This window comes from Vipera ursinii (assembly GCF_947247035.1).
Source record: "Vipera ursinii genome assembly, chromosome: 2".
NCBI classification, from domain to species: domain Eukaryota; kingdom Metazoa; phylum Chordata; class Lepidosauria; order Squamata; family Viperidae; genus Vipera; species Vipera ursinii.
In genome coordinates, this window is record NC_139513.1 from 71255561 (window position 1) to 71274161 (window position 18601).

General features: G+C 38.4%; 1 protein-coding gene across 1 annotated transcript in view; it reads left to right on the forward strand.

The window, feature by feature from the left end:
* GNAI2 (G protein subunit alpha i2) overlaps window positions 1-18601 on the forward strand; it is a 126669-nt gene that overhangs the window by 68749 nt on the left and 39319 nt on the right. The window contains exon 4 of the mRNA XM_083351723.1: window positions 4003-4163. Within this exon, the coding sequence (XP_083207849.1) occupies window positions 4003-4163 (161 nt within the window). The remainder of the gene's footprint in view (window positions 1-4002; window positions 4164-18601) is intronic.

The following is an 18601-nucleotide window of genomic DNA, read 5'->3' on the forward strand; positions in this document are numbered from 1 at the left end:
TCTGTTATAACATTACACCCCTTAGATCAGAATTATGTTTACTTTGGAGAGTTTGTAATTGTTTCAGATGATATCTCCTTTTTTAAATAGTAGGGTGACCTACATAGTCCTGGAGTTACAACGGCAACTAGGACTGGTGAGATTGCCATTGCTAGGCTGTATAGTCATGTGATGCCACAATTTATAACTGCATCACTTAATGATGGCAATCCTGTTCCCATTGCCATTGTAATGTGAGGACTGACTGCAGGAGATTTTTTTTAAAATACAATGTAAAAAAATTAAATATTAGAATGTAGGCCTTTAGAGGCAAGAAATAATATAAAAGATAGTGCAAGTGAAGTACTTTCTGTTAGAACTTTCAAATACCTACTACCGAATTTCAAATTACTTTTACAGACCCCAAGAAATTCTAAAGAAAGTGTGTCTTCTGAACCAGAGCAAGAAGTAGGAATGTAGGCAGCATTTAAACAGTCAGTTCCATAACTGGTACAAAGGCATGAAAATGTGAGACCATAAATTAAAATCTTACTGCAGATTTCCAACTAAATGTTTTACCTGAATCTATAAAAATAGAAGCTTCCTGGAGTAAAGTTGCCCAATTTACTTTACTGGATTTCTCTAGCTTCTTAGAGATTTTAAATTTTAATCAGACTCTGGGAGGAACAGTCTGGAATTCCTTCCTTCCTTCCTTCCTTCCTTCCTTCCTTCCTTCCTTCCTTCCTTCCTTCCTTCCTTCCTTCCTTCCTTCCTTCCTTCCTATATAAACCAGTGCCTTGATGCTGAGAAAGTTGTGGCTGTAGATTCTTTAATAGGCTTTCATATGTCTGTTTCCCTGTGATTTTCTTTGAGAAAAAATTAAATATTAATTTTAATGATTGAATCTGATTGATATGCCCCGAAGGAGTATTCCGTTTGATAAACATGCAGTATTTCTGCAAAGATCACTTGTCAGAGGAAAACATTTTTGTTTTGTATCAAGAATGGAAACCCATGGATTTCCAGATATAACTGCAACTCCTCATGATTGAAAGTTAGTCACCACTTACAGTTCAGTAATCTGGATGGCAAAGCAACCCAACTTTCTGAAGAAACCGGCTAATGTTAGTCACAGGGATAGCAAACCATTATGAAAGAAATTGTTATGCTTCCTCATAGCAAACCATTATGAAAGAAATTGTTATGCTTCCTCAAAATTATTTAGAGGTGATTGTTTGGAAGTTTATGAAAATGCAACAGTGAGATCTAATAAATATTAATTTCATAGTAAAGTAAGGGAATGTACTGGCTACTTCTGAAACATTTCAAGCAATCAAGAATTTGTAAACATGCACATTCAGGTATTTTATTATCTGTGAAAACATCTGCATTCTTTATCAATTAGCTATCCAGTACCAGGGACATAAGTCCATGTAGGTCCGTTCCCCCCCCCCCATTATATCAAGATTATCTGCTCTGCATTGGCTAGATTTAAAGTTTCCTTCACCATATTGATATCCTCCCAAAGTGTCATACTTTAACTCCTGTTTCCTTTAGTTTACCTAGCCAATGAATTTGGTGATTCTGAATTGGGGAGGCACCCCTGGTATGAAAATCAACTGCTTCCTTTTCGTGTCCTTAGGGGGTCAGATCCTTTATTAGATTTGCTTCAGAATACCCAGAGTGTAAAAAGGGGAAAAAAGAGTTATAATTGAAACATAGGTAAAGGTTCCCCCGCACATGCATGCTAGTCGTTTCCGACTATAGGGGCCGGTGCTCATCTCCGTTTCAAAGCTGAAGAGCCAGCGCTTGTCCGAGGACGTCTCCGTGGTCATGTGGCTGGCATGACTAGACGCCAAAGGCGCACGGAACGCTGTTACATTCCCACCGTAGTGGTCCCTATTTTTCTACTTGCATTTTTACGTGCTTTCGAACTGCTAGGTTGGCAGATGCTGGGAAGAGTAACAGGCGCTCACTCTGTTACACGGCGCTCGGGATTCGACCCGCCAAACTGCCGACCTTCTGATCGACAAGCTCAGCATCCTAACCCACTGAGCCACCGCGTCCCTTAATTGAAACATAAATCTCATAAATTAAAAATTCCGTCATACTAAAAAAGAACACCTTCTAGATCATAATTTAAATGCCTAACATTTATCTGAACCAGAATATCTTTCCATAGTTGAAAGGGACACCAGATACATCTAAACTGCCCCCCTCCCCTTTCGTGAGTTCCAAAGCCTGGCAGCAACTGCCAAGTAGGCTTTCCATTTGCTATTATGTCAATATCGAATTAGCCTCTTTCAGAGCAATTCTGTATAATCCCAACCAAAGGTGCTTTCCAAAAAGCCCACTGGACTTTCTTGATTTTTCTTGGAAGATGTTTCACTTCTCATCCAAGAAGTTTTTCCAGTTCTAACTAACTAGTGGGGAATGGAAAAGAATTAATATATAAACAAATCCTTTTCATTCCCCACCAGTCAGTTAGAACTGAAGAAATGTCTTGGATGAGAAGTGAAACATCTTCAAGAAAAAAAAATCAAGAAAGTCCAGCTGACTTTTTGGAAAGCACCTCAGAGACAATCGTGACCTGAATGACTGAGAACCTCCATAGACAATTCTGTACAATAATATCTACGTTGGGCTTTTGTCTCTTACTACTGGTGGTCTCGACTTACGACCACAATTGAGCCAAAAAAATTCTGTTGTTAAGTGAGACGTTTGTTAAGTGAGTTTTGACCCATTTCACGACCTTTCTTGTCACAGTTGTTAAGTGAACCACTGAAGTTGTTAACTGTTGTGATTCAGGGTCAGCCTGTGGGTTCGGCAGTTGGGTCGGACGAATCAGAGGAGGAGGGGGGTCTTGAAGACCTTGCTGAGGGGGTTGAAGATCTTGCTGATGATAGCCCTCAGGCAGGCCCCTCCCACTTGGTCACCATGGAGACTCAGCTGTGTGAGCCTGACAGTGTGGATGAAGATGACCCACAGCTGGCCCTGTTCAAGGACGCCCGAGGCAGGAGACAGTCAAGTAGGAGTAAACAGAGGAAGGCTGTGGGGCTTCTCGGAAGGAGGCAGAGAGAGGCCACGCCCTGAACTCTTTATAAAGGGAATGTGTGGGGAGGGCTGGTTTGCTGAAAGCAACCGCTCAGATAGTGTTTCAAAGCTCCTGTATCTTGGTACGTGTCTTGTTTGTTTTTTGTAGTAATAAATTTGGCAGACGTCATTCCAGCCTCTTGCCGTTTATAAAGGGGTTGCCTTTTGTGCAGGGCCGGTAGCAGGCTGGTACAGAACATTAACTTAGTAACGCAGTTGTTAAGTGAATCTGGCTCCCCCATTGACTTTGCTTGTCAGAAGATTACAAATGGTGATCTCATGAACCCGGGACACAGCAAGTGTCATAAATATGAACCAGTTGCCAAGCATATGAATTTTGATCACATGACCATAATGGAGATGCTGCAAAGGTTGTAACTTTGAAAAATGGCCATGAGTCACTTTATTCAGTGCCGTTGTAACTTTGAACGGTCACTAAATGAACTGTTGTAACTTGAGTACCTGTTTATAAAAATTTTCACACCGTTAAATCTGATTGAACCAGTTGTCAGGTGTCATATCACTGAAATTCTTTCTGTACCATACTGCCTTGTGGTCTCTGATCCAAATACTATTCAGGACCAATCTTGCTCCATTTCAGGATTCAGCTGTCAATTGTTACCCATAGAAATTATTAAGCATAGATTTCTTCATGATATGCATTTAGATATGGCATCTGCTTTAAAACTAGAGGGAGGTTTTGTTTTTTTCCTTTACAGAATATGCTTCCCTTTGGGAAGAATTGTTTGTGAATATAGAGAGAATAGGAGTAAAATGTGATCTTCAGTGTAATGTGACAGATGCTCCCACCCCCTCAATAGCAAATACATGGTCAACCAAAATTCATTTTTGATGCCGTTGTGCCCACAGTAAAAAAAATGACAATAAAGGCTATCTTATCTAAATATCTCAAATTTACTTTGCCTGTAGGATGATGCTCGCCAGTTGTTTGCACTCTCTTGCACTGCAGAGGAACAAGGAATCATGCCAGAAGACTTATCCAGTGTGATTCGGAGGCTGTGGGCAGACAATGGAGTCCAGGCCTGCTTTAATCGTTCCCGGGAGTATCAGCTGAATGACTCTGCAGCTTAGTGAGTAGCTTTTTTTTAAAATCTTTTTGCTTGTGGCAACATATTTTGAGCTTTAAATACTATTTGAGTAATGTCAACTAGCTACACATTCAGAAAAGAGCCTTGGTGGAGCAGTGGGCTAATGCCTCCTTAAGTAACACCAGCTGCCTGCAATTATTGCAGGTTCGCATCCCACCGGGCTCAAGGTTGACTCAGCCTTCCATCCATCCGAGGTAGGTAAAATGAGGACCCAGATTGTTGGGGGCAATTAAGCTGACTTTGTAATAATGCCGCTTGGGGGTGGGCCCGAAAGCCCTAATAATACATAGAATGAAGGCTATTGCTAAGCACATTTGATTTGTGCTTAGATTGTAAGCCACCCTGAGTCTTCGGAGAAGGGCGGGATATAAATGGGATTAAAATAAAAAAATAAAAATAAAATAAATAAAATGAGTGTGATATGGTATAAAAAGATGGCAGACTTTAGTAACTGAAGTAACAATCAGTCAGAGCCAAACTAAATAAAGATGATGGAGCTTTGCATGTTCAGTTTACCCGAGTACTAAAAAAAAACCACCCAAAAAAGTATCTGTACTTGGATAGTATGTGTGTATTCTACCCTCCTCAATAATCTGTTTTTTTTGTAGCAGTTTTTCACCCTGTAAATATACATTAGTTTTGTAGTATATTGCAACACAATAACTACATTCTGTATTTCAAGTATTTCTGGCCCACTGTTTTAGGACAACATTTGGTCAAGAGATGACACTGTATGTATAAACAATACAACCTAATAGTATCATTTCATAGTAAACCCCCCCCCCCCCAAAAAAAACTTTATAGTATTTGTATAATATATACATTTTTGATAAAATGCAGAGCAAAAAGAAATGAATTTGGGCTGTTCCACAGTTTCGCATAGAACAATAGTTTACCTTTGTTTTTTCCTCTTATTGTGATCTAACATCTGTCATACTGTCATATTGTCTGAACTAATTTTTTGGTGTAAAAACTGCAAGAGCAGCTTTCTGAGCTTGCTGTTTCTTCCATTGCCTTTCCTCATTCATTTTATTATATTGTGTCATATATTTTAGATTATAAGCCCTGTGAGCATATGATTGGTCTTTGCAAGTCATTCTGGGATTCCTTTCAAATAAAGAGTGGGCAAAAATGTTTTAAATAAATAAAATGCTATTTTTGAAACAGCTGTGGTTTTAAAAAATATCTTCAAAAGCATAAAAACACATGTACAACAGTCTAGTCTGGATGTGGCTCAGTAGTTTAATTTGGGCTGAGATGTTAAACAGAATCAGATATGATTAGAACTTGGATGGAAGACCTATAGGGAGTATCAGGGCTGTAGACTAGAATGGAAAGTAAAAAATACAACCTGGAACAAGACAATGGCAAGCCACTTCTATATTGCTGCCAAGAAACTTGTCACCAGGAGACAAGAGTGACATGATGAAAATGTTTATTTATTAAAAGTGTTGACTGCCTGTCTTACCACAAGGTAACGCTGGGCAACTACTAATGTTACTTTTTAGTCTAGTTGTAATCAGTACAAGCATAATATCTTACTTTTAAATAGATTGCAGTTGTTGCACAAATTTAAATTGAGAAGGCCCTTGTATTCTCTGTTGCCAATTTTTAATGCAGAATCTAGAAGAACTCGAATCCTTAACTTATGGCCACAATTGGAACTGGGATTTGGTTGCTAAACAATGCGGTCATTAAGTCACATGACCAAACCTGATTTCATGACCATTTTATTGTGGTCGTTAAGTGAATCACTATAGTTGTTAAGCAAATCAGGTTGCCTTTAACTGAATCACGTGGTCAAATGACTTTGTTGGAAGTTGGCTAGAAAGGTTGCAAATCACAATCGTGTAATTGCAAAATGCTGCAACTATAGCAAATGAGAGCTGGTTTCCAATAATCCAGATTGCGATAATGTAATTGTAGGCCTTTGAACTATGGTGCTGGAGAAGACTCCTGCGAGTCCCTTGGACTGCAAGGCGATCAAACCGGTCAGTCCTAGAGGAGATCAATCCTGACTGCTCTTTAGAAGGCCAGATCCTGAAACTAAAACTCAAATACTTTGGCCACCTAATGAGAAGGAAGGACTCACTGGAGAAGAGCCTAATGCTGGGAAAGATTGAGGGCAAGAGAAGAAGGGGACGACAGAGAATGAGGTGGCTGGATGGAGTCACTGAAGCAGTAGGCGTGAGCTTAAATGGACTCCAGAAGATGGTAGAGGACAGGAAGGCCTGGAGGAATGTTGTCCATAGGGTCGCGATGGGTCGGACACGACTTCGCAGCTAACAACAACAACAACAACAATTGTAGGGAATAGTGTGATGGTCGTAACTTTGAGGATGGGTCATAAGTCACTTTTCCCAAGGCTGTAGGTTTGGTTTTTTTTGAACCTTCATTAAATGGTTGGAAATCAAAGACTCATTGTAATCCCGAACAGAATTGGTGTATTCCCTTCACAATAAGAGTCATTTTATTTATTTATGACTTGGAAGACAAGTCTGTCTTCAGAGAAAGAGGCCGAAAAGTTAATCCTTCTAGGTGCATAGAAGCATGTAGCACTCAGTGTGATCAAGGCTCCTTTAAGTGGAGCCTTATTCCATATTCTGTTCCTACAGTGGCCAGCTATGTGAAAAGACTGGAAAAGTTGTAAATCGTGGTCTTATGACAGTGGAATGCTGAAAAGGTGAGCTGGTTGCCAAGTGACGAAATGCGGGTGGGGGCACTGTCAGAACTCTGAAATTGGGGTTTTAAGTAGCTGGGGGGGGCTGTCCCATAGTAACTTTGAATGGTCACTGAGCAACTGATAGTTAAGTGAGGACTACCTGTAAAGCAAAGAAACGTATAATTGGTGAAACTCATTAATCTGATTTTAGGACGTAACATCTTAATGTGATATCTTTGACTTTTAATATATTTAAGTAGCTGTTTTATATATATATATATATATGTTTCAAATGTTAACTCTTTAGATTACCTTGCTAGGCCCCAAACATGGGGCAAATCTTTATTTCCTGTTTTCAGCCTATCTTGAAGGCTATCGAACAGGCAGTAGTCACACCGGACAATTCCTATATTTGTGTAAATTACTAACAAAGAATTAAAGGGAAACTGAAATGCATTTCTGACTCATTAGTCGTCATCAGCCAGCCATACCCTTCTGAGATTCGAACCATGGGCTGATTGCATATGAGGCAGTGTTATTTGCCTCTAAGCCACAAGGTCTCTCTCGCTCTGTTAGCTTTTTTTTTTTTCTGCAAGGGAAGATATGTTTCAAATGTTAACTCTTTAGATTACCTTGCTAGGCCCCAAACATGGGGCAAATCTTTATTTCCTGTTTTCAGCCTATCTTGAAGGCTATCGAACAGGCAGTAGTCACACCGGACAATTCCTATATTTGTGTAAATTACTAACAAAGAATTAAAGGGAAACTGAAATGCATTTCTGACTCATTAGTCGTCATCAGCCAGCCATACCCTTCTGAGATTCGAACCATGGGCTGATTGCATATGAGGCAGTGTTATTTGCCTCTAAGCCACAAGGTCTCTCTCGCTCTGTTAGCTTTTTTTTTTTCTGCAAGGGAAGATATGTTTCAAATGTTAACTCTTTAGATTACCTTGCTAGGCCCCAAACATGGGGCAAATCTTTATTTCCTGTTTTCAGCCTATCTTGAAGGCTATCGAACAGGCAGTAGTCACACCGGACAATTCCTATATTTGTGTAAATTACTAACAAAGAATTAAAGGGAAACTGAAATTCATTTCTGACTCATTAGTCGTCATCAGCCAGCCATACCCTTCTGAGATTCGAACCATGGGCTGATTGCATATGAGGCAGTGTTATTTGCCTCTAAGCCACAAGGTCTCTCTCGCTCTGTTAGCTTTTTTTTTTTCCTGCAAGGGAAGATATGTTTCAAATGTTAACTCTTTAGATTACCTTGCTAGGCCCCAAACATGGGGCAAATCTTTATTTCCTGTTTTCAGCCTATCTTGAAGGCTATCGAACAGGCAGTAGTCACACCGGACAATTCCTATATTTGTGTAAATTACTAACAAAGAATTAAAGGGAAACTGAAATGCATTTCTGACTCATTAGTCGTCATCAGCCAGCCATACCCTTCTGAGATTCGAACCATGGGCTGATTGCATATGAGGCAGTGTTATTTGCCTCTAAGCCACAAGGTCTCTCTCGCTCTGTTAGCTTTTTTTTTTCTGCAAGGGAAGATATGTTTCAAATGTTAACTCTTTAGATTACCTTGCTAGGCCCCAAACATGGGGCAAATCTTTATTTCCTGTTTTCAGCCTATCTTGAAGGCTATCGAACAGGCAGTAGTCACACCGGACAATTCCTATATTTGTGTAAATTACTAACAAAGAATTAAAGGGAAACTGAAATGCATTTCTGACTCATTAGTCGTCATCAGCCAGCCATACCCTTCTGAGATTCGAACCATGGGCTGATTGCATATGAGGCAGTGTTATTTGCCTCTAAGCCACAAGGTCTCTCTCGCTCTGTTAGCTTTTTTTTTTCTGCAAGGGAAGATATGTTTCAAATGTTAACTCTTTAGATTACCTTGCTAGGCCCCAAACATGGGGCAAATCTTTATTTCCTGTTTTCAGCCTATCTTGAAGGCTATCGAACAGGCAGTAGTCACACCGGACAATTCCTATATTTGTGTAAATTACTAACAAAGAATTAAAGGGAAACTGAAATGCATTTCTGACTCATTAGTCGTCATCAGCCAGCCATACCCTTCTGAGATTCGAACCATGGGCTGATTGCATATGAGGCAGTGTTATTTGCCTCTAAGCCACAAGGTCTCTCTCGCTCTGTTAGCTTTTTTTTTTTTTCTGCAAGGGAAGATATGTTTCAAATGTTAACTCTTTAGATTACCTTGCTAGGCCCCAAACATGGGGCAAATCTTTATTTCCTGTTTTCAGCCTATCTTGAAGGCTATCGAACAGGCAGTAGTCACACCGGACAATTCCTATATTTGTGTAAATTACTAACAAAGAATTAAAGGGAAACTGAAATGCATTTCTGACTCATTAGTCGTCATCAGCCAGCCATACCCTTCTGAGATTCGAACCATGGGCTGATTGCATATGAGGCAGTGTTATTTGCCTCTAAGCCACAAGGTCTCTCTCGCTCTGTTAGCTTTTTTTTTTTCTGCAAGGGAAGATATGTTTCAAATGTTAACTCTTTAGATTACCTTGCTAGGCCCCAAACATGGGGCAAATCTTTATTTCCTGTTTTCAGCCTATCTTGAAGGCTATCGAACAGGCAGTAGTCACACCGGACAATTCCTATATTTGTGTAAATTACTAACAAAGAATTAAAGGGAAACTGAAATGCATTTCTGACTCATTAGTCGTCATCAGCCAGCCATACCCTTCTGAGATTCGAACCATGGGCTGATTGCATATGAGGCAGTGTTATTTGCCTCTAAGCCACAAGGTCTCTCTCGCTCTGTTAGCTTTTTTTTTTCTGCAAGGGAAGATATGTTTCAAATGTTAACTCTTTAGATTACCTTGCTAGGCCCCAAACATGGGGCAAATCTTTATTTCCTGTTTTCAGCCTATCTTGAAGGCTATCGAACAGGCAGTAGTCACACCGGACAATTCCTATATTTGTGTAAATTACTAACAAAGAATTAAAGGGAAACTGAAATGCATTTCTGACTCATTAGTCGTCATCAGCCAGCCATACCCTTCTGAGATTCGAACCATGGGCTGATTGCATATGAGGCAGTGTTATTTGCCTCTAAGCCACAAGGTCTCTCTCGCTCTGTTAGCTTTTTTTTTTTCCTGCAAGGGAAGATATGTTTCAAATGTTAACTCTTTAGATTACCTTGCTAGGCCCCAAACATGGGGCAAATCTTTATTTCCTGTTTTCAGCCTATCTTGAAGGCTATCGAACAGGCAGTAGTCACACCGGACAATTCCTATATTTGTGTAAATTACTAACAAAGAATTAAAGGGAAACTGAAATGCATTTCTGACTCATTAGTCGTCATCAGCCAGCCATACCCTTCTGAGATTCGAACCATGGGCTGATTGCATATGAGGCAGTGTTATTTGCCTCTAAGCCACAAGGTCTCTCTCGCTCTGTTAGCTTTTTTTTTTTTCTGCAAGGGAAGATATGTTTCAAATGTTAACTCTTTAGATTACCTTGCTAGGCCCCAAACATGGGGCAAATCTTTATTTCCTGTTTTCAGCCTATCTTGAAGGCTATCGAACAGGCAGTAGTCACACCGGACAATTCCTATATTTGTGTAAATTACTAACAAAGAATTAAAAGATTTGCCCCATGTTTGGGGCCTAGCAAGGTAATCTAAAGAGTTAACATTTGAAACATATCTTCCCTTGCAGAAAAAAAAAAGCTAACAGAGCGAGAGAGACCTTGTGGCTTAGAGGCAAATAACACTGCCTCATATGCAATCAGCCCATGGTTCGAATCTCAGAAGGGTATGGCTGGCTGATGACGACTAATGAGTCAGAAATGCATTTCAGTTTCCCTTTAATTCTTTGTTAGTAATTTACACAAATATAGGAATTGTCCGGTGTGACTACTGCCTGTTCGATAGCCTTCAAGATAGGCTGAAAACAGGAAATAAAGATTTGCCCCATGTTTGGGGCCTAGCAAGGTAATCTAAAGAGTTAACATTTGAAACATATCTTCCCTTGCAGAAAAAAAAAAAAAGCTAACAGAGCGAGAGAGACCTTGTGGCTTAGAGGCAAATAACACTGCCTCATATGCAATCAGCCCATGGTTCGAATCTCAGAAGGGTATGGCTGGCTGATGACGACTAATGAGTCAGAAATGCATTTCAGTTTCCCTTTAATTCTTTGTTAGTAATTTACACAAATATAGGAATTGTCCGGTGTGACTACTGCCTGTTCGATAGCCTTCAAGATAGGCTGAAAACAGGAAATAAAGATTTGCCCCATGTTTGGGGCCTAGCAAGGTAATCTAAAGAGTTAACATTTGAAACATATCTTCCCTTGCAGAAAAAAAAAAGCTAACAGAGCGAGAGAGACCTTGTGGCTTAGAGGCAAATAACACTGCCTCATATGCAATCAGCCCATGGTTCGAATCTCAGAAGGGTATGGCTGGCTGATGACGACTAATGAGTCAGAAATGCATTTCAGTTTCCCTTTAATTCTTTGTTAGTAATTTACACAAATATAGGAATTGTCCGGTGTGACTACTGCCTGTTCGATAGCCTTCAAGATAGGCTGAAAACAGGAAATAAAGATTTGCCCCATGTTTGGGGCCTAGCAAGGTAATCTAAAGAGTTAACATTTGAAACATATCTTCCCTTGCAGAAAAAAAAAAAAAAAAGCTAACAGAGCGAGAGAGACCTTGTGGCTTAGAGGCAAATAACACTGCCTCATATGCAATCAGCCCATGGTTCGAATCTCAGAAGGGTATGGCTGGCTGATGACGACTAATGAGTCAGAAATGCATTTCAGTTTCCCTTTAATTCTTTGTTAGTAATTTACACACGTATATATATATATATATATATATATATATATATATATATATATATATATATATATATATATATATATATGTATATATATATATATATATATATATATATATATATATATATATATATATATATATTATGTGTGTGTGTGTGTGTGTGTGTATTTGTGTGTGAACTTTGAAGAATGGGATATAGAATGCTTAGAATATACACATACACATACAAATATATATATCATGCTTGTTCTTTCCTCGGTACTGTTAAAATACGTCTGTAAATATTCTGAGAGGGAGACAGATTTTTTTTTTTTGCAAAGCTTCAATTTTTGTAGAGATGGTCTGCAAAATGTTTTATAGGTCTTGGCCTGGTCTTTCCTATTTTTTCTCTTTTCTCTTTCTCTTTTTATTTCACCTGACAAATGACAGAGCAACAGGAGGCCTGTTTGGTTACTGAGAGGGTCTAAAAATGGGAAATCTGCCTAGGTTGAAATATCCATGCAGCTAAACTGGATTCAGTGATTAGGCAGAATTAGTGTGAACAGGAAATATCAGACAAGAAGCCAGAACTAATAAACAGTCTTGGAAAAATAATGTGGTTCTGTATAATATCACAACTCTGGCTTCAGAAGTGGCAATGCTGGAGAAAAGACAAATGGATAAAAATAAACAGACAAAGATAAAGATGAAACAGATACAGATAAATGAGTTTCATGTAGGGATTATTCCTAGCATCTTCTAAGTACTATGAATCCTTGATCAGAAACCAATAAGCAGAAAGGTGATATATAAATTGAATAATGTATTAAAAAAACTTATCCCATGATACTTCTACCAGTTAATATGCTGAAATCGTATATCTACCTGCTTATTTTTATAATTACTTAGAAGAAAGAACCATTTAATTCAGTGAAACTGTCTTCTGGGTAATAAATTGTATTATTCTACAGTTATTGATGTTTCCTATGAATATATGTATAAATATTAACCTATATCTGGATAGACTTGTCCAGGTAGAAATCCCAGGGAACCAATTGTAACTATTTCCACTGGAAAGGTTACTAGGAAATAATAAGCAGCATTTTGATTTTGTCTAATATTTGATATATTAAAATAGGATAAGTATGTAGAATATTAGAAAAAATGAGTTGTGTAATAAGTATTTGGATTCTGCTGCATATTATCAGAAGATAGCATTGTAATTAGGAGTGAAAAATCAGATACAGGTGGTCCTCAATGTACGACTATAATTGAGCCCAAAATTTCTGTTGCTAAGTGAGTCGTTTGTTAAGTGAATTTTACAACATTTCTTGTCACAGTTGTTAAGTGTGCAGTTGATATGTTAGTAACACGGTTGTTCAGTGAATCTGGCTTCCTCCTTGACTTTGCTTGTCAGAAGTTTATAAAAGGTGATCATGTGACTCTGGGACGCTGTAACGGTCATAAATAAAAATCCTTTTCTCCCTCAAAGTCCTGCTGAAATAATCAGGTTTTAATTGTTTTCCTAAACTTCAGTAATATTGCAGCAAACTGAATCTCGGGGAAGATGCTGTGGGAAGAAGAGAACCAGAAACTGAGAAAGCATATGAGTTGCATCCTTGTGTAAAGGTTCAGAACCTTTTAGAGATTGTATTCAGGTATTCCTCAACTTACAACCACAAGGAAGATATCCATAGGGCTGCCTTGCTCAATAACCACAATCCCAGTTCTCTCTGTTGTATTGGTTAAGCAACCACACAGTGGTGCCTTGGGGAGGCCCAGCATCCACCAGCATGTGGAAATCTGCCATGAGCTGCCGGTACATGGGCTCCCATCTTCTCCTCCCTCCTTAAAGATCTCAGCTGGCCAGGCTGACTGGTCCCATGGACGGGAAGGTTTTGGCCAGCTGGGTCCAGTGGTGCACAAGCTTCCTGCCTCCTATCATTCCCAAGAAGCATGGCCTTCTCCATTCCCCACCAATGGTAGAAGGCTTCAGCTGGCTAGGCCCAATAGTGCACAGGTTGAGGAGGCTTCTGGGAATGGTATGGGGAAGAGAGTAAAGGGCAGCTTTCTCAGGAGAGGGAGGCAGGAGGCCTGCATGCAACTGGGCATGCAACTCAGCTGAGGCCTCCCAGGAGTGGGGAAGGGAGGCAGGAGGCCCACTCTCCTTCCGCTAAAACCCTTAATTAACTTTTATTTTTTTACTTTTAGAGAAAGTAATAAAGTTAAAGATGTAAATATATTTTTCTATTTCAGTTTTGGTGATTGGATTATTTTCCTTTTCAATTCTATATTTTTATTTCATCATTTTGTGCACATGTCTGTATGTAGTATGTAAGTGTATGCGTATATATAGAGAAGAGGGGAGGAGGAAATTCAAGAACCACAGTCTTAATTAGTGGAAATCCCACTTTTATTATCTAGTTCTAAAGAAAATAATATTTTTTTTTTAAAAAAATGCTGCAGTAACAACATACAGCGTTCATCTAAATGGATCAAAACCATACATTTTTTAAAAAGGCAATCTGAGCTTTGTTTCATGCCTCAGAACAGTAGCAGTTTCCTTGGAGAGATTTATTGCGGTACTGTCTTCAATGAAGCTCTTAATTTTCCATCTAAATATTTTTTTCTGTTTTATACATTTGGAAGAAATGGCTTAAGGAATGTACAGGTAGTCCTTGAATTACAACCACAATTGAGCCCAAAATTTCTGTTATTAAGGGAGACATTTGTTAAGTGAGGTTTTGCCCTATTTTAAACTTTTCTTGCCGCAGTTGTTAAATGAATCAGTGCAGTTAATAAGTTAGTAACCCAGTTGTTAAGTGAATCTGGCTTCCCCATTACTTTGCTTGTCAGAAGGTTGCAAAAGTGGATCACATGATCTTGGGATGCAGCAACCATCAGAAATACTGTATGAACCAGTTGCCAAGCACCTGAATTTTGCTCACATGACCATGGGGTTGCTGCAAAGGTCGTAAGTGTGAAAAACGGTAATAAGTCACATTTTTCAGTGCCATTGTAACTTTGAATGGTCACAAAAAGAGCTGTTGTAAGTCAAGGACTACCTGTACTTGCACAGGCAATTTGATCAAAACACTAAAAAAATTTGTATTCTTTTTCTGCAAACAATTACGTGACTTGAATGTTTGGATAAAGTCACAAAGTGTTTCAGTTCTTGTTGATTGTCTTTCAAGTTTATTTTCTAATTTTTGAAAAAACAGTATGAAGATGTTTAAGAAAATACATCCATTTTTATTGCTACATTCTGTTGAAGTATCATACTGTGCACCTCCTTTAGGCCAAGCTAGACAAACAATATAGTATTATTACATCGGATCCAAGATTTTCGACAGAATGCATGGTTTGGCTTCCAAATTTTTTTTTCTTAAGCAGCTATTATAATAGCTTGAACTGTATTTCATTGCTAATGAGTTTATATGGAAATTGACTTCAGGTTCAAATTTTTTTTTAGTGATGATAATTTATGCCCTTTGAAATCATTACTATTCTAAATATTTCCATATATTTTATCTTTGGAAGTTATACATTTTTCTCTGTGTCAGATGTAGGCTTCTTCTATTTCACCTTTAATTCAAAATATAATACTCAACTTTATCTTTTAAAAAATAGCAGAAATAGATCAAATCTTGCAAGATTGCAATGTTGCCTATAGAATTTGCAGAGAAATTGGTCAAAACTTACATGATTTGGGAATGGGGGTGTGCATGGGAGAATGGCTTGGAGCTCATTGCACCTGAGTTTGATTTAAAAATTGGGGTATCCAGAAACAATTGCAAAAACACATTTATCTACCTTTACATTCGTTGTTTGGCAGCATAAATGAACTTTGCCAGAACAACTCCTTGGAAAAATAATTGAATGATCTTTTTATTCTATTGTAAAATTATTACTGTATTACAATAAAGTTACCAAACTGAACAGTGTATTCTACTCGTTCCTAAGTCTTTATGATGGCTTAGAGTAAACAAATCCTTTATTATATCTTGGATGCTGATTTCCATTTGTTTTAGCATTAGCTCTTTGGTATCTGTCTGTTTATTATTAGACAGGCATGTTATAACAATTTCTGCAGCATATGTCTACTTTTTTAAGGTAAAAGATTAACTGTTCCACACACAAAACCTCGAAAACTAACAGCATTTCCTTTTAAGTTTAATTGGGTGAAATGAAGAGAAAATTTATTTTTCTTTTTATTAATTTATTTATACAGTCATGGCCGAAATTGTTGGCACCCCAGAAATTTTTCCAGAAAATCAAGTATTTCTCACAGAAAAGTATTGCAGGAACACATGTTTTGCTATACACAGGTTTATTCCCTTTGTGTGTATTGGAACACAATAAAAAGGGAGGAAAAAAAGCAAATTGGACATAATGTCAAACAAAACTCCAAAAATGGGCTGGACAAAATTATTGGCACCCTTAACTTAATGTTTGGTTGCACACCCTTTGGAAAAAATAACTGAAATCAGTCGCTTCCTATAACCATCAATAAGCTTCTTACACCTCTCACCCGAAATTTTGGACCATTCTTTGCAAATTGCTCCAGGTCTCTCTTATTGGAAGGGCGCCTTTTCCCAACAGCAATTTTAAGATCTCTCCACAGGTGTTCAATGGGATTCAGATCTGGACTCATTGCTGGCCGCTTCAGAACTCTCCAGCGCTTTCTTGCTATCCATTTCGGGTGCTTTTTGACGTATGTTTGGGGTCATTGTCCTGCTGGAAGACCCAAGATCTCAGATGCAAACCCAGCTTTCTGACACTGGGCTCTACAGTGCGACCCAAAATCCTTTGGTAATCCTCAGATTTCATGATGCCTTGCACACATTCAAGGCACCCAGTGCCAGAGGCAGCAAAACAACCCCAAAACATCATTGAACCTCCACCATATTTCACTGTAGGTACTGTGTTCTTTTCTTTGTAGGCCTCATTTCGTTTTTGGTAAACAGTAGAATGATGTGCTTTACCAAAAAGCTCTATCTTGGTCTCATCTGTCCACAAGACGTTTTCCCAGAAGGATTTTGGCTTACTAAAGTACATTTTTGCAAACTGTAACCTTGCTTTTTTATGTCTCTGTGTCAGCAGTGGGGTCCTCCTGGGTCTCCTGCCATAGCGTTTCATTTCATTTAAATGTCGACGGATAGTTCACGCTGACACTGATGCTCCCTGGGCCTGCAGGACAGCTTGCATTCCTTTGGAACTTGTTTGGGGCTGCTTATCCACCATCCGGACTATCCTGCGTTGCAACCTTTCATCAATTTTTCTCTTCCATCCACGACCAGGGAGATTCGCTACAGTGCCATGGGTTGCAAACTTCTTGGTAATGTTGCGCACTGTGGACAAAGGCAAATCTAGATCTCTGGAGATGGACTTGTAACCTTGAGATAGTTGATATTTGTCCACAATTTTGGTTCTCAAGTCCTCAGACAGTTCTCTTCTCTTTCTGTTGACCATGCTTAGTGTGGCACACACAGACACACAATGCAAAGACTAAGTGAACTTCTCTCCTTTTTATCTGCTTTCAGGTGTGATTTTATATTGCCCACACCTGTTACTTGCCCCAGGTGAGTTTAAAGGAGCATCTCATGCTTGAACCAATCTTGTTTATCCACAATTTTGAAAGGGTGCCAATAATTTTGTCCAGCCCATTTTTGGAGTTTTGTTTGACATTATATCCAATTTGCTTTTTTTCCTCCCTTTTTTGTTGTGTTCCAATACACAGAAAGGGAATAAACCTGTGTATAGCAAAACATGTGTTCCTGCAATACTTTTCTGTGAGAAATACTTGATTTTCTGGAAAAATTTCTGGGGTGCCAACAATTTCAACCATGACTGTAACATTTTTTAAACAGCCCATCTCCGTCATGGAATCACAGAAACAAGCTTCTTAAGCATGCAGACTGTTATTCAAAGAGAGTATTTCACAGTGGAACTCTGGCTGTTGTAAATAGTCTTTCCACTAGAGAAAAATTCATTAGAGCGCATTTAAGGAAGAAGAGTCAGTGCCTTTTTTTTTTTTTTGCATTTGATGTCCATGAATTTCTACATGTCCCAGCCAATGAATGGACATTTCTTCTTGATTTAACTATGAAGTAGTTTTCATTGCATAGGTTGAAAACTGCTAGTGAGAAAAGCCGTAGTGTTGTTCACCCTGAGCAGCAACTTTTTATTTTTTCCATAATGGAGCCCCACAGTGAGACAGGCGGCAAAATAAATAAATGAATAACAGAAACTTCCTGTTGACCGTACTTAAAGATCAAAATTTGCTGGTTGCCATGGCATTTACTTGTGCTGCAGAAAAATAGTTTTCTCCGTATATAAATTCTCTTCAGTATATATACTTTGCATTTTGAAGAACTTTTATTTGGTAGCCAATCATGTGTTTCTTAACAATTCTCATTGCAAAAATATTTTTGTAGGGCACATATGATGCTAGTTAGGCATTTGCTAAAAATAAAGAGGATGAAAGAATGATGAGGGCTAAAAAGACAGAGAAACACAAATAAACCTTAAGTCAGATTTCACCACTCTGATTCTCTCCAAATTTATTTATTTATTTATTTATTTATTTATTTATTTATTTATTTATTTATTTATTTATTTATTTGATTTATATACCACCCTTCTCCTGAAGGACTCGTGCTGGATTACTTCACGCTTCCATCACACTTATTCAACAGTTAACATTGATGGGGAAGATGGGATATATAATTAAATATGTAAAAGTGGGGAAGTCTGTATAAACTTAATTGTTTATCTTATACATTGTGGCTATACTAATGCTGTAAGGTGCAAAATATATAGCTGATAAAGCCATTGAGCCCCTTTATTATATCAGGACTTGTTGCTTCTAATTTGAATAAGCTGTTCAAAGATTATTCAGTTTCTTTCATCTTTGCCTATCATGCTGGTTTGATGCGCTTTATGATTTG